Source organism: Notolepis coatsorum, assembly GCF_963971535.1.
Source record: "Notolepis coatsorum genome assembly, chromosome: 2".
In the NCBI taxonomy this organism is placed as follows: Eukaryota; Metazoa; Chordata; class Actinopteri; order Aulopiformes; family Paralepididae; genus Notolepis; species Notolepis coatsorum.
In genome coordinates, this window is record NC_140166.1 from 132,171,930 (window position 1) to 132,185,908 (window position 13,979).

The following is a 13,979-nucleotide window of genomic DNA, read 5'->3' on the forward strand; positions in this document are numbered from 1 at the left end:
CACCAGATAATAACTAACTCATGCAATAAATGTATACAATAAATGTTACTTATGATAATAATGAAGGATAATAATGATAAACATATTGGGAAAAACGTCGGATAATTCTCCATATATATATATATATATATATATATATTAGGGCTGTCAAAATGAATGCTTTAACTCTGGAGATTAATTTAAATTCTTTAAAGCGTTAAAAACAATTATCTAGATTAATCTATGGAGTGAAACATTTTCAATATAATATAAGAAAGCGGTCTAGCTGAGTCAATGTTGATGGTTTTGTTGAACATTTGTATTTCACAGGAGAGAAACTATTCAAAGAAAGCTACTAAAATAGTCTTTGAATCTAAATATACTTTATTTGTGTTGATTTTACATTAATTCCATGATTTTACTCAAGTAAATATCTGTTACAAGCTTCGGTTTTAAGTAGAAAAAATGCGATTTTAATCAAGATTAATCTAGATTAATTACAGAAAATTGTGAGATTAATTAGTTAATTATTTTTAATCTATTGACAGCACTAATATATATATATATATATATATATATATATATATATATATCTGTCTGAATATACTTGTCCTTCTATATACATACTTATACACCTGCATATAACTCTGTATGATAGCATGTACAATAATGTTGTATATACCGTATATATATTTGATTCCCGCTCCTCCCGGGCAGTCAATCAAATCAAATCAAATCAAATTTATTTATAGGGCCCGACAACACACGTTAATGTCCCCATGGGCCGTACAGGTCTTCTTTAAACAAGTCAAGAAGAAAACATAACAAGTCAAGGAACAGAACAAGAACACCATAAGGTCCAAACATTTTTAGATGAATGCAAATAAATGAAAGAATGCAAGCACTCCCAGACATACCCCACGCGAAGGTAAGGAAAAACTCACTAAAACCTAACAATAGGGAAAAAAGCTCCACAGGCAGTGTGGAGGAGAGAAACCTTAGAAGGGCCATTCAAGGGGGGATCTCCCTTCTTAGATGTTGGTGATAGTAGTGTTGCAGACGGACAGTTGGTAAGCATGCACTCATGTGTGTGGTGAAACACAGATGAGTGCATGCAATAGCAACTGTACATTTTGAAAGATTAAAGATAGAGCTAATAGCGATAGCAACTGAACATTTTGAAAGATTAAAGATAGAGTTAGAGAGTTCCCATGTTTGTGGTGCTGCAAAGGAGCAGACATGTAGTACCCTGTAGTGCCATGTAGTACCCTGTAGTGCCATGTAGTACCCTATAGTACCCCGTAGTGCCATGTAGTACCCCGTAGTACCCTGTAGTGCCCCGTAGTACCCTGTAGTGCCATGTAGTACCCTGTAGTGCCCTGTGGTACCATGTAGTACCCTGTAGTGCCATGTAGTGCCATGTAGTGCCATGTAGAGCCATGTAGTGCCATGTAGAGCCATGTAGTACCCTGTAGTGCCATGCATTACCATGTAGTACTCTGTGGTACCATGTAGTACCCTGTACCCTAACTAAACTACCCTATAGTAAACTACCCAGTGTTGAGCAAGACACTTAACCCCCAAATTGCTCCCGATGAGCAGGTTGGCACCTTTCACGGTCGCCTCCGCCGTGAATGTGAGGAACAAATTGTAGAGCGATTTGGATAAAAGCTGCTATATATATACAGTAAATGCCCCGTTTTTATTTGTACCATTTAGCTCGAGCTGGGTATCCAGTAGGAGGAAACAGGACAAGGTTAGCTTGTAAACAACCGAGTCTGACACACGCTCCCCCACAATCCACGGGAATGTGTCGGATTCCAACGTGTGACGTCACGACCGGCCGCTCCCCCCCCCCCCCCCCCCCCACACTGTCTCTCTGTCCAATTAGCGCCACACCTGACAGACCGCCGTAATTGATTATCCGCGGGAATTATGGCTGGCGCTGCTGATGCGCCAGGTGCTTAAGTTCAAATATTTAGAGACATGAATATGGAAATCCCTGCAAAGTAAATTATACCCCCCCCCCCCCACACTTTTTTATGCAAATGTATTTAGAACTGAACCAGTTATCACTTTGATGTTTTGCTTGGAAGAGCTTTGGTTTAGGCTACATTTTATTGGCTGGGCTGACGAATGCCAATTATGCATAACACTCTAGATAAACCCCCAGCAACCTGCATTTTAAGCGTGTTTAATATCATGCTCTATTAGAATACCTGACTCTTCCTTTGGTATCTAAGAAGCAGATGCGCTCTACCTAGGGATGGATAATACCTACAGTAACCAGGGCCTACTTTTCATAATGCGATGCAACCACTCTTTTAATCGCTGTGCATAAAACCAGCCAAAACCTTGGATACACATGCAGGTGATATTTGGAAGGAGAAAACGATGCTTTCCATAATGTATGTGTGTATTCCTGCTGGGCAGTTTTATATGTATCTTTTATGAATGATCAAATAAATCCAATCAATCAATCAACTAATCAGGCCGTCCCACTTTTTACCTATACCGATATTGTCCAACTCTTAATTTCCGATACCGATATCAACCGATACCGATATATGCAGGGTTCCCCCCCCCAAAAAAAATTGAATAATTTCAGGTAATTAACATTACATATCTCTTGTTGTGGAATTAACACAACATTATGCATACTTTTGACAATAAATAAAATCAGAATTTGTTCTTACTTGCTTGCCTGGGTAAATAAAGGTTATATAAATGTTAAAAAAAAAAAATGAAAACCGATACCGATATTTTCCGATATCACATTGTTATGCCAATATCGGCCGATAATATCGGTAGGCCGATGATATCGGACATCCCTAGTAGAGACGTATTAGTATAGTAGGTAGTAATATAGACATGGAAGTAATTAGTGGTGCATGATAGTAGAAGACAGTAAGAAGGTTAGTAGTTTTTTTCTTTTTCTTTTTCTTTAATTTCAGACATTTATTGAAGAAGTGTGTTTTTAGTCAACGGTGAAAGATTGGCTTTTAGTAATAAATAGATAAAATATGGTGTAGAACAGCCAAACAAAATAAATACTAAATCAGAATGGAGCACTTAAGGCTTTGCAGTGTGAACGTGCAGTGTGTCTGCTGCGCAGAGTGCTCTCTGTAAGCAGGGGTCTGACGGAGGTTTAGCCCCGGTCCTATCCTGCTATCCGCCAGCAGGGATTGGCCGGGGCGTTATCTTGATGGGAGGGTCTGACAGGCACTGCATCACATTAAAGGCCTTACCAATCTTCCCTGTCAAACGCACAGCAGGAGGCGCACAGATAGGGCATGCACACATGCACACACTCACTCCTCATGTCGTCTCCTCTTCTGCCTCCCCTCCCCACCCATACGGTTACACCCGCTAGCACGCCACATGTATGCACACACGCACACACACGCACACACACACACACACACACACACACACACACACACACACACACACACACACACACACACACACACACACACACACACAGACACACACACACACAGACACACACACACACACAGACACACACACACAGACACACACACACAGACAGACAGACAGACAGACAGACAGGGTGAGACAGACAGACAGACAGACAGACAGACAGACAGACAGACAGACAGACAGACAGACAGACAGACAGACAGACCATCATCTGCATTTTTTATCACACTGCCTACTTGCTCATATGCGGACATTCAGAGTTAATTATATTGTTTACTACTTTTACTTTCTACTGTACTATAGTTTTATTTCCTGTATTTATGTCTTTCTACTATTACCCTGCCCATACCTGTACCTCCCCTCCCCCCTCCCCCATGCTGCTATGATGCCTGAATTTCCCCCAAGGGGATCAATAATGGAATATCGTATTGTATCTTATCTTACACACACTCTTTTTAATTTATGCATCCATAGTATACCTATCTGAACACCAGAGCGCATAAACCCTCTGGGGTGACATTTTATTTTAGAAAAACAATCAATTTATTTTATTATCATAATCAATTGTTCATATGGTTTTCCCGCGGTCTGCCTGGAGAGATTGGACCTTTTATTGTGAGTTCACATTATTGGCAAATTCGGTGTGTAAACGGGACGCGGAGAGGAGATGGGGTCGAGGTTAAAGGTATAATCTGTAACGGCGTCTGACGCAGATCCCCCACGGCGAAAGAGCCCCGCTTCGGTACCGTGCTTTGTTTACGTTTTCCGCTTTTGGTCCGACGTGTGGGTTGGAGTTGAGTGGGGATAGCAGAGGGGTGGCCAAGTCTCAGGCTCTGTCAAGAGAGGTCTGTATATTCATGTATGTAAAAAATATGTTTGTTTATTTAAAAATATATTTTCACCTCGAAAAGATGATTGAGAGCAAGCTCTAATTTATAATGATGTTGAAATGTTTACAGGCATATTAAAACGGATACAAAATCAGAATAAGGATAAAGAAAAGAAAATCGGCTTAGATTTACTTGAACAAATAGGATAAAAACACAGTTGTCAAACAAACAATGAAGATCAAAAATCGAAAACTGTCGCAGACTGAAACACTGGAGATTTGTAATCTACAGTATAACCAGTGTTGGGACTAACGCGTTACAGTAACGCCGTTACTTTTGGCGGTAACTAGTACTCTAACGCATTACCTTTGAAATTCAGTAACGCCGTTACCGTTACTGAATGGTTCGTTACTGCGTTCTTTTTATGTAGATTTATAGCGAGCGGTAGTGATCCAGCGCAGTCCTCCTGACTCCTGTCTGTCACCTCACCTGCGGAGACATGCTGTGGGCGTGTTTTGTTTACTATAGACTTGACTGTCATGGCAGCGGCCACTACTTGCGTTTGTACACATGGATATTATCACTATTTCTCTTTTGTCGAGCACAAAGAAAAGAACGTTTTAGTTAAATGTCATTTGTGTTTTGGCTCAAAGATACTATCTACTGCCCATGCTTCAACGAAGCTAACTAGCTGAGTCTAACGTTAACCACCAGGACTCATCCGCAGCCAGTAAGCCACTCGCTTTCAGGGATCTAGTTAGCATCGCCAGGCGGCACACGGCTAAATGGGACGGAACACTTCACGTTTTCCAACTACTTGGAGAGAGAATATACTAAATGGAAATGAGCTAAAGAAAATGTTTGAGGGGCTGGACTAACGTTACATCTCAACCACCGCAGACTTTGGTGAGTTCAGTGATGTGAATGCAAAGTTGATCAACAGATTTTGACTAAGAATCTGCAAGGGAATCTCATCAATATACAGTACTAATCAAACAATATAAATATAGTCCTTTCATGCACAATTGATATTCTAACGTTGCAATGCACGATTGGTATCTTAAACAATGTTGCAAGACGGTTATAATGAAATGCTCCGGCGACATCAAGGCTGTTCCTTCAACCAAAGCGGCGATACAATTAGGCACGGCGCATTTCTTATTATGTCGGGACTCGGGACAACATTTGTGTTTGTGTCAGATTTGTGTTTGTATAGACCACATTGCTTAGCAGAGTTCAGTGATGTGAATGGAAACTGTCAAGTTGATCAACAGATTTTGAGTATCTGTAAGGGCATTAACACTTTCAGTGCCACCAGGGGGCGCACGACTTAGTGCTTGAATGCCACCATCGGCGCCAATGTTAACGTTAATATCGCCTAATCTATGTTTTAAATTATGGCTATGTGTCTAATCTGCCCGTCGCTTATCAAAGACTCATTTTCCAGTCAGTGTTGTCAAGGCAGATTGGTTTTTTATCGCTTAATTTCCGTTTGAGAGCATTTTGAAAAGCACCCGTTTTGAGGTGAAAAACAGCCCATTCTGTGATAATCGCCTTTTACTGGAATATTCCAGAACGTTGATATTTGTCTGCCTATTTATGAATCGTTTTCAAATAAACACTAGATGATCAATAGTATACGCGAGGTGCGCGCTGATAATAGCTGCTTTCATTTCCTCATCGATTTTACAGTGAAACCGCTGGAGCACATATCACAAAAAAGCTTATATCTTACAGTAGAACTCATGATCCGCGGGGCTCAGAGCCCCCTGAATGAACTCTGGTACTCTGGCTGCATGGGTGAGAAGTGAAATGTGGACTGGAATATATATTTTTTTTCCATCCATTTCATTGAGTCCATTCCAAAAGGGTGATTTACCATCTGGGAGACGATAGGGGGCGCTTTTTTCACATCTGATCGCCGGCGGCCCTTGGGTAGGCTAGGGTAGGCTCGCGTGATGCAATATGATTTCAGATCGCTAAAAAAAAAAAATAATAATAATAATTCAGAGAAATCTTGTGAGTGGCTTTCAACGTAACTATCGTACACACGAGATTAGCCGTGAGTGGCTCTCAAAGCAATCTTTTAATTTTAATTTTAGTAACCAAATAGTTACTTTTCACAGTAACGCATTACTTTTGGGTGTAAGTAACTAGTAAAGTAATTGAGTTACTATTTGTCAGTAACTAGCACAACACTGAGTATAACTATATATATTATAAAACGGGTAGCTCAAATCAAGCAATCTGGTTGGTTCACAGCCATGGTATAATGAGCATATATCCACAGCTCTGATTCTAATTCCTTTTCCCAAGTCAGTATCACTCCTTGTTAGCCTTGTTAAACAAGACGGTCTGGTCTACGGAGGAGACTGGGGCTCATGTCTGCAGATCGGGGAATCCCTTGCGTCACAGCACACACGTATGCCCATATATGGACCAAGAGAGGCTCAAAAGGTCTCCTGTCCATCTGAATCAGACGGATAAAGCCATCTGTTTTATTCAGATTATTTGATTATTGCCATTTCCACTAAGTGTATTAATCTGATCAATTACAGATAAAGGAATATAGCAGGACAATCGGTTACGATAGTTAACCTCACGTTGAACGGGGATTCCCAGTTAAGCTGTTCCTTTGTTTCACTGTGTGTGTGTGTGTGTGTGTGTGTGTGTGTACGTGTGTGTGCACGTGTGTGCGTGTGTTTTCGTGTTCAACGTTAAACTATTGTGTAACCTTATACAAGTCAAGTCATTTATTTATATAGCGCATTTAAAAGGTCAAAGAGCCGACCAAAGTGCTGTACAGTAACTACAAAATGTAAAACTATACACATAGTCACACAGTGTAACAGAGGACAATACAACATGACAAAAGACAGGATGGACAGTCAATAGAGTAGGACCACAAGACACTAGGAGTATACAACAGACGATCCAGTATGACATAGGACAGTAGACATGTTATGACACAAAGACTATACAGCCGACAATAATAGTAAGACATAGGAGACTAGCCGCTATGTTATGGGAGTAATAATAATAATAATGACTTGGATTTATATAGCGCTCTTCATGACACCCAGAGCGCTTCACAGAGTCCATTATTCGTTCATACACAGTCATACCGGTGGTGGTAAGCTACAATTGCAGCCAGAGCTGCCCTGAGGCAGACTCACGGACTATGTAGGACTATGCAACAGTACGGTAAGACATAAGACACAGGGAATGACAATAAAGCAACTGGACAGAACACAGAACAGCAACACAAGGGGGACCGAGTAAGCACTAGGCTGACGGAGACAATTATAGATACTGTACTTAATGTTTTTAACTTGCAGGAAATGACAGCAATCGATATTTCCTCCCGGACGAGTGGGCACGGCCCCTCTCCGGACCACCCCCTAGTTCAGCACCATCTTGTTTGAAATTCCTGGGCAAAGCCATGTGATACCTCTGTCACCTCTCCACTTCTGTGGAGCTTCATTCATGTAGACAAACAAATGACTATCTTTACTGTCATTATTATTCTTTGTTTTGGTGTTGTTGCTTGTACAATGTGCATGGAACAGTATTGTTTTATTCTGATTGTGCAATGGTTTTATGTTTGAATGTGTTATGTTATTTTGAGAGGACCCCAGGAAGAGTAGTTGTTACTGAGGTAACTACTAATGGGGATCCTAAAAAAACTAAATTAAACTAAATTTGATTTTAATTATTTGATTTTAATACTTTATACTAATAAGTATCTTGTACAATATCATCCTAACTGAGGATGAGATTGTTAATGATTTTGATAATGATGTAATTGATGTTAATAATGATGTAATGTATTGAATATTGTTGTAAGTGCCGGACCCCAGGAAGAATAGCTTTTGTCAAGTGCAAAAGCTAATGGGGATCCTAAATAAACATAAACCACAACACTTAACGGCTGCGTCTCCGCGCGTCCGCAGGTGGAGTCCACCCAGAGCATGATCCGGATCCTGGGGCTCTCGGCCACGCTGCCCAACTACCTGGACGTGGCCTCTTTCCTCCACGTCAACCCCTTCATCGGCCTCTTCTTCTTCGACAGCCGCTTCCGGCCCGTGCCCCTCAGTCAGACCTTTGTGGGCATCAAGGCCACCAACAAGGTGAGCAGAGGCCGTTGTGCGCATTAAGAATCAAGAATCAAGAGGTTCATTTGTCACATACATACCAGGGCATACAGTGAAATGTGGGTGGTCATGCCTGCATCGATCGTGCAATAATACAATAATAAAATAGACACAAAAATAGGTAAGACACGATTTGCATGATAAATATTTTTGTGTGCTCCTAAATTTCTTTGTGTGCTCCTAAATTTTTTCATTTAGGAGCACATGTGCTCCTTGGGAAAAAGGTTAGTGTAGAGCCCTGATGTATGGATGATGTCCGAAACTGATTCAAACCTGATTAATAATGAAACTGTATAGCCTCCAAGCCTCTCTGACACATTATTTTGGGGGTCGCGCCTTGAAAACTTTTCGAACCATGTATTTATATATAAAGTACATGATACCAAAGCCGAGCGCATACAGTACAGATATCCTCATAAGTATCTATTATTTTGTATCAATTATATACTCTTTGGGCTTATTTGTATCTACTTATTCTGAAATAAACTAATTGAACTAATTATTTTCGCTAGCAAGATCTCATTTGATTATTCATTCCATAAAGCCTACTGCCAGCAGGCACATTTTAAGAAATATAATCTGATTGATTGGGGTAATGAGGGACTTAAAATTAGCCTATAGAGCTAGTACAGAAATACAAGATCCCTAGGTCACACTTCTATAGATACTTGCAACTCCGGAGCTTCGTAACTTCGAACTCGGACTGCTACCCAGTGTGTCCTCCTGCCTCCCTTTTAGACTCAATCTTGAACTGTAAACTGATCCAGAAACAGGCTATAAGCTGAATTTATGAACTACTTAATAGAAGCAACTCGACACCTTTAGATCTCCTCAGGGGCAGATGGGAGACTGACTTAGGTGAACCAATCACAGAGGTCACATGGGACAAGATAATACAGGGGATTTTCTCCTCTTCCATTTGCCTTAAACATGTGGTTATCCAATTTAAAATTGTACACCGACTGCATTGGTCTAAAGACAGGCTCTCTAAGATATATCCCGTGGAGCCATCACCATATATTGCATTGTTCGGAGTGGCCCCAGCGGACATCCACTTTAGATGGTGGGAATCTAGAATGCTGGCCTTATGTTCACTTTTGGCCAGAAGGCTGATACTGTTCAAATGGAAGGACCCAGGTTCACCTGTCTACGGCCACTGGATGAGAGAGGTCATGTATCATATTAACACTTTGACTGCCTAAAAACGCTTAAACACGTCATTCCCGGCCATGCTCAAGTTGCCGAAGACGCTTTAAAGCGTCTTTGATATCAATATTTCAAAAATCTGGGACCGGATTCATATTTCCCCTCCGCTGGCCTGAGATCCACCAGGAGGACCCACTGAGCTCTCTGGCGGTTCAGGAGCGCCATCTGGTGGCCGATCGGCGCAATCGCTTAACAGGAAGCGCAGTAGAGGTTTTGCTGGACGGACGTATTATTTCCGGGCACTCGGTACATGTCCCGGGACTCTGGCTCGTCACACTACACAGCGATCGATTGCCAATAACTCGATAAACAACATGATTTGGACGTATATACCATTATACAAGCTGGAGATGGACCGGGTAAATCGCCATCCCATAATGATAACATTTCTACTCTACGATGATCGCCCAACGGCGCGCGGAGACTGGGGTGAGTTTTAGCGTGTAACGTTACCGTCTTCGATACTAACTGCTATTATCAACATTTGACCCACATTAGATGATTGGTATAACGCTGCCCACGGAATTATAAACGCCCCCTAGCCCATCCGGTCAACATCAGATGACGTGTAGTAACTTCTAGAAGTACGTCTTGATAAGTGCCCACGCTAGGTCTTAGGTCAGATCGATAACTTCATAACTCATTGGTCTGCTCATCTTGACATCAAGCAGCGTCCTGCGAAGTGGTTGACATGCAGAATCCAATGAGTCTACAAAAATGTTGTTGTTACACCTGACCGACAAGAGATAGCGAATGCACCGTTCCGACCCCCCCAGTCATCGACCTTAGGTCGAGTGATTGAAGTTGCGGAATCTTTTATTTTATTTGCACTGGGAAGGACACTCTTTATTCAGATGAGGTCCATTTCCCTTATCCGTCACACGTATTATCACTGTAGCCTTACTTGATAATCCCATTATACAGAACCCACTTCTACATCCATACATATACAGTTCTTTCTCTAGGTCTCTGTGTGGATAAAAGCCCACTCCTAGGGTTTTACATCATAAATCAGGAACATTACTGGACCGTGTTGTTGCCGACTGGTTAAAGACACACTTCTAAAGTTTTTACATCATAAATCATGAACATCACGAAGCCGTGCTCCCTCATGGTTAAACAATGGGTAAAGTTACAATGCAAAAACATTTCAATGCTTACCCGTCCGTCTTTCAGTTAGAAGAATGGATACAAAAAGGTGTGTTCCAAAAAAGGGTTTTATTTTTTAAAAGTACAAGATTACATTAAAGGCACAGTTTCATGGTTATAAGTACAAAGGTTTCTGCTTACAATATATCAGAACGCAGTCATCTCCAAAAAATCTCTCAAAATCTGGCCTCTCGAAGGAGGAACAGTCATTTTTATATTGATCCGGCATCATATTTCTATTGGTCTAAAAACAGTGATGTCACAGGGATGTCATTTCACTAGCCAACCAACGTACAATACGTAGTAAGGATGGACTCCTCTCCTTCTTTTACTTGCGTTACCTTCAGTTACCTAGTTTTTTTTAAGTATGAGAAAGTCCCTCCACTTTTCATCTTATTCAGAACTTACAAAGGGTTAACCTGGCAACCAGGCAGTGCCGGGCAAGGCCATCTGTGAGAATTCCCATCAAGACTCCTCAGAGTTTATAGCAGAGAATCTTCAGAGATGCCCTCCTCCAGTGAACACAGTTTACACAATATATAGTATTATTCTCAAGTTCAAGTTCTTTCAAGTTCTTTAATAGTTGTCATACAGAAGTACAGAATACTTTCATACAAAATGCTTCTTACTGTTACGCTCCAGAGACTGTGCTAGACAAGATAGTATCAAATAACATAATATAGCATGTAATTTAGAAGAAGAAAATGAGGTCACAGTGTTCGGTATAGACATATGTACAATGTTCTGAGTTACCATATAATATACAATACTATGCAGTGTACTAATGTACAGTACTATCTAGTGCAAAGCAGAAATGGGATGAGGTACAATTTAGGTACAATTTACAGTAAGGTGTACGAGTTGTAGTGCAATCCTTCATCAATAAATATAAAGTGTGGGGAGTGGGTGCTACAGTGTGTTTGTTTAAAGTGGGTGTGTGCTATAAAGTGTGTGGAGTGGGTGCTACAGTGTGTTTGTTTAAAGTGAGTGTGTGCGTGTGGATGTGTGTGCTATGTGCGTTTGGTGGTTGTTGTTGTGTAGTGTTCATTCATTGTTCGTTTAGCAGCCTGATGGCCTGGGGATAGAAGCTTCTTCTGAGTCTTTCTGTGCTCGCCTTGAGACTCCGGTATCGCTTGCCTGACCGCAGCAGTTCAAAGAGGCAGTTGTTCGGGTGACTTCTCTTAGCCTTGCCCTTGCAACGCTTGTTGTAAATGTTCTGGAGGGTGGGGAGCCCCCCTCCAATTGTGCGTTCGGCTGAACGTGTCACTCTTTGTAGTCTGCTTCGGTCTTGTGCAGTGCTATTCCCAAACCAGGAGGTGATGTTGCCGGTCAAGATGCTCTCTATTGTACATGAGTAGAAGTTCTTAAGGATCTTCTGACTGACTTGGAACTTCCTTAGGCGCCTGAGGAAGTAGAGGCGTTGTCGTGCCTTCTTCACAACACTGTCAATGTGTGTGGTCCATGTCAAGTCCTCGGATATGTAGGCTCCGAGGTACTTAAAGCTGTTGACTCTCTCAACCGGTGCCCCGTCGATGCTGAGGGGGCTGTAGTCCTTGACCCCCGACCTCCTGAAGTCCACAATCATCTCCTTTGTTTTGCTGACGTTCAGGGAGAGGCTGTTTTCCTGGCACCATCCCGCCAGGACCTTGACCTCTTCCAGGTAGGCCCTCTCGTCGTTGGCAGAGATCAGGCCCACCACCACTGTGTCGTCAGCAAATTTGATGATTGTATTGCTACTCCGCTGAGCCACACAGTCGTGTTTGTACAGGGAGTAGAGGAGGGGACTCAGAACACAGCCCTGGGGGGCCCCTATGTTGAGTTGCCTGCTCTCACCACCTGGGGTCTGCCAGTCAGGAAGTCCAAGACCCACTGGCAGAGGTCATAGTTCAAGCCCAGGTCCCTGAGCTTGGCTATGAGTATGGAGGGGACTATGGTATTGAATGCCGAGCTGTAGTCGATGAATAGCATTCTCACATAGTTCCCCTGCCTCTTGTCCAGGTGTGATGCTGCTGTGTGCAGCACATGGGCTATGGCGTCCTCCGTGGACCTGTTGGGGCGGTATGCAAATTGCAGGGGGTCCATGTTGATGGGGAGGGAGGAGCAGATGTAGCCCTTTACTAGCTTCTCAAAGCACTTCATGGCTATGGAGGTGAGAGCTACAGGGCGGTAGTCGTTGAGGCAAGCAGGCTTGGATTTTTTGGGTACAGGGATAATAGTGGACTTCTTCAGGCAGGTGGGGATGACAGCCTGTTCTAAGGACAGGTTAAATATGTCAGTGAATACTGGGGCCAGTTGGTCGGCACAGACTTTTAGGACGCGGCCGGGGATGCCGTCCGGACCTGCTGCCTTCCTGATATTCACTTTTTTAAAGGTCTGCCTCACCTCATGCTCTGTTACCCTGAACACTGCGCCTCCATCAGCAGCCGACCCCCCCCCCCCCATTGCCGTGGCTTGTGAGCTGGTGTTGTTATTACCAGCATCAAACCTCGCATAGAAGGTATTGAGGTCATTTGCTAAGGAGATGTCACTGTTCAGTTTGAGGGAGGCGCCTTTGTAGTCTGTCATCGTTTTGAGCCCCTGCCACATAGCTCTAGAGTCAGCTTGTTCAAACTGGAGTTCAATTTTATCCCTGTAGCGCCGTTTGGCCTCTGACACTGTCCTCCTTACGTTGTATCGCGCCACCTTGTGGTCATTCATGTTACCTGCCACTAGGCCGTCGTTGTATGCTTTGGTGCGCTCTCTCAGAGCTTCACGGACGGATTTGTCTACCCAGGGTTTTTGACTTGGGTAAACTCTCATTTTGGTAGTGGGGATTGTTTCTTCCACCATAGTACAAACATAGTCCAGCACTGTTTCCGTGTAGACATTAATGTTATCTGTGTCGCGGAACACATTCCAGTCTGTGCAGTGAAACACAGACCGGAGCGTCTCCCCCGACGTCAAATCCCATTTCTGCACCTCTCGCGAGACTACAGGAGTACTTTTGATTCTCTGTTTGTACTTTGGTGAAAGAAAGATTGACGCGTGATCTGATTTACCAAAGCCACTATCAGAATGAGCCTTGTAGCCACCTTTAAATTGCGTGTAACAGTGATCTAGGATGTTACCGCCTCTGGTGTTGCAAGTCACATGCTGATAGAAGTCAGGTAATACCTTTCTCAGATTGGCGCTGTTGAAATCGCCCAGCACCAAAATGGCGGCGTTAACGTTCGTCGCT

General features: G+C 42.7%; 1 protein-coding gene across 1 annotated transcript in view; it reads left to right on the forward strand.

Moving 5' to 3' along the window:
* Nucleotides 1-13,979, forward strand: part of LOC311223526 (activating signal cointegrator 1 complex subunit 3-like) — a gene marked incomplete at its 5' end in the record, with an annotated part of 261,463 nt that overhangs the window by 50,438 nt on the left and 197,046 nt on the right. Inside the window, 1 exon segment of the mRNA XM_084308307.1 lies at nucleotides 8,207-8,383. Coding sequence (XP_084164433.1) covers nucleotides 8,207-8,383 — 177 coding nt within the window.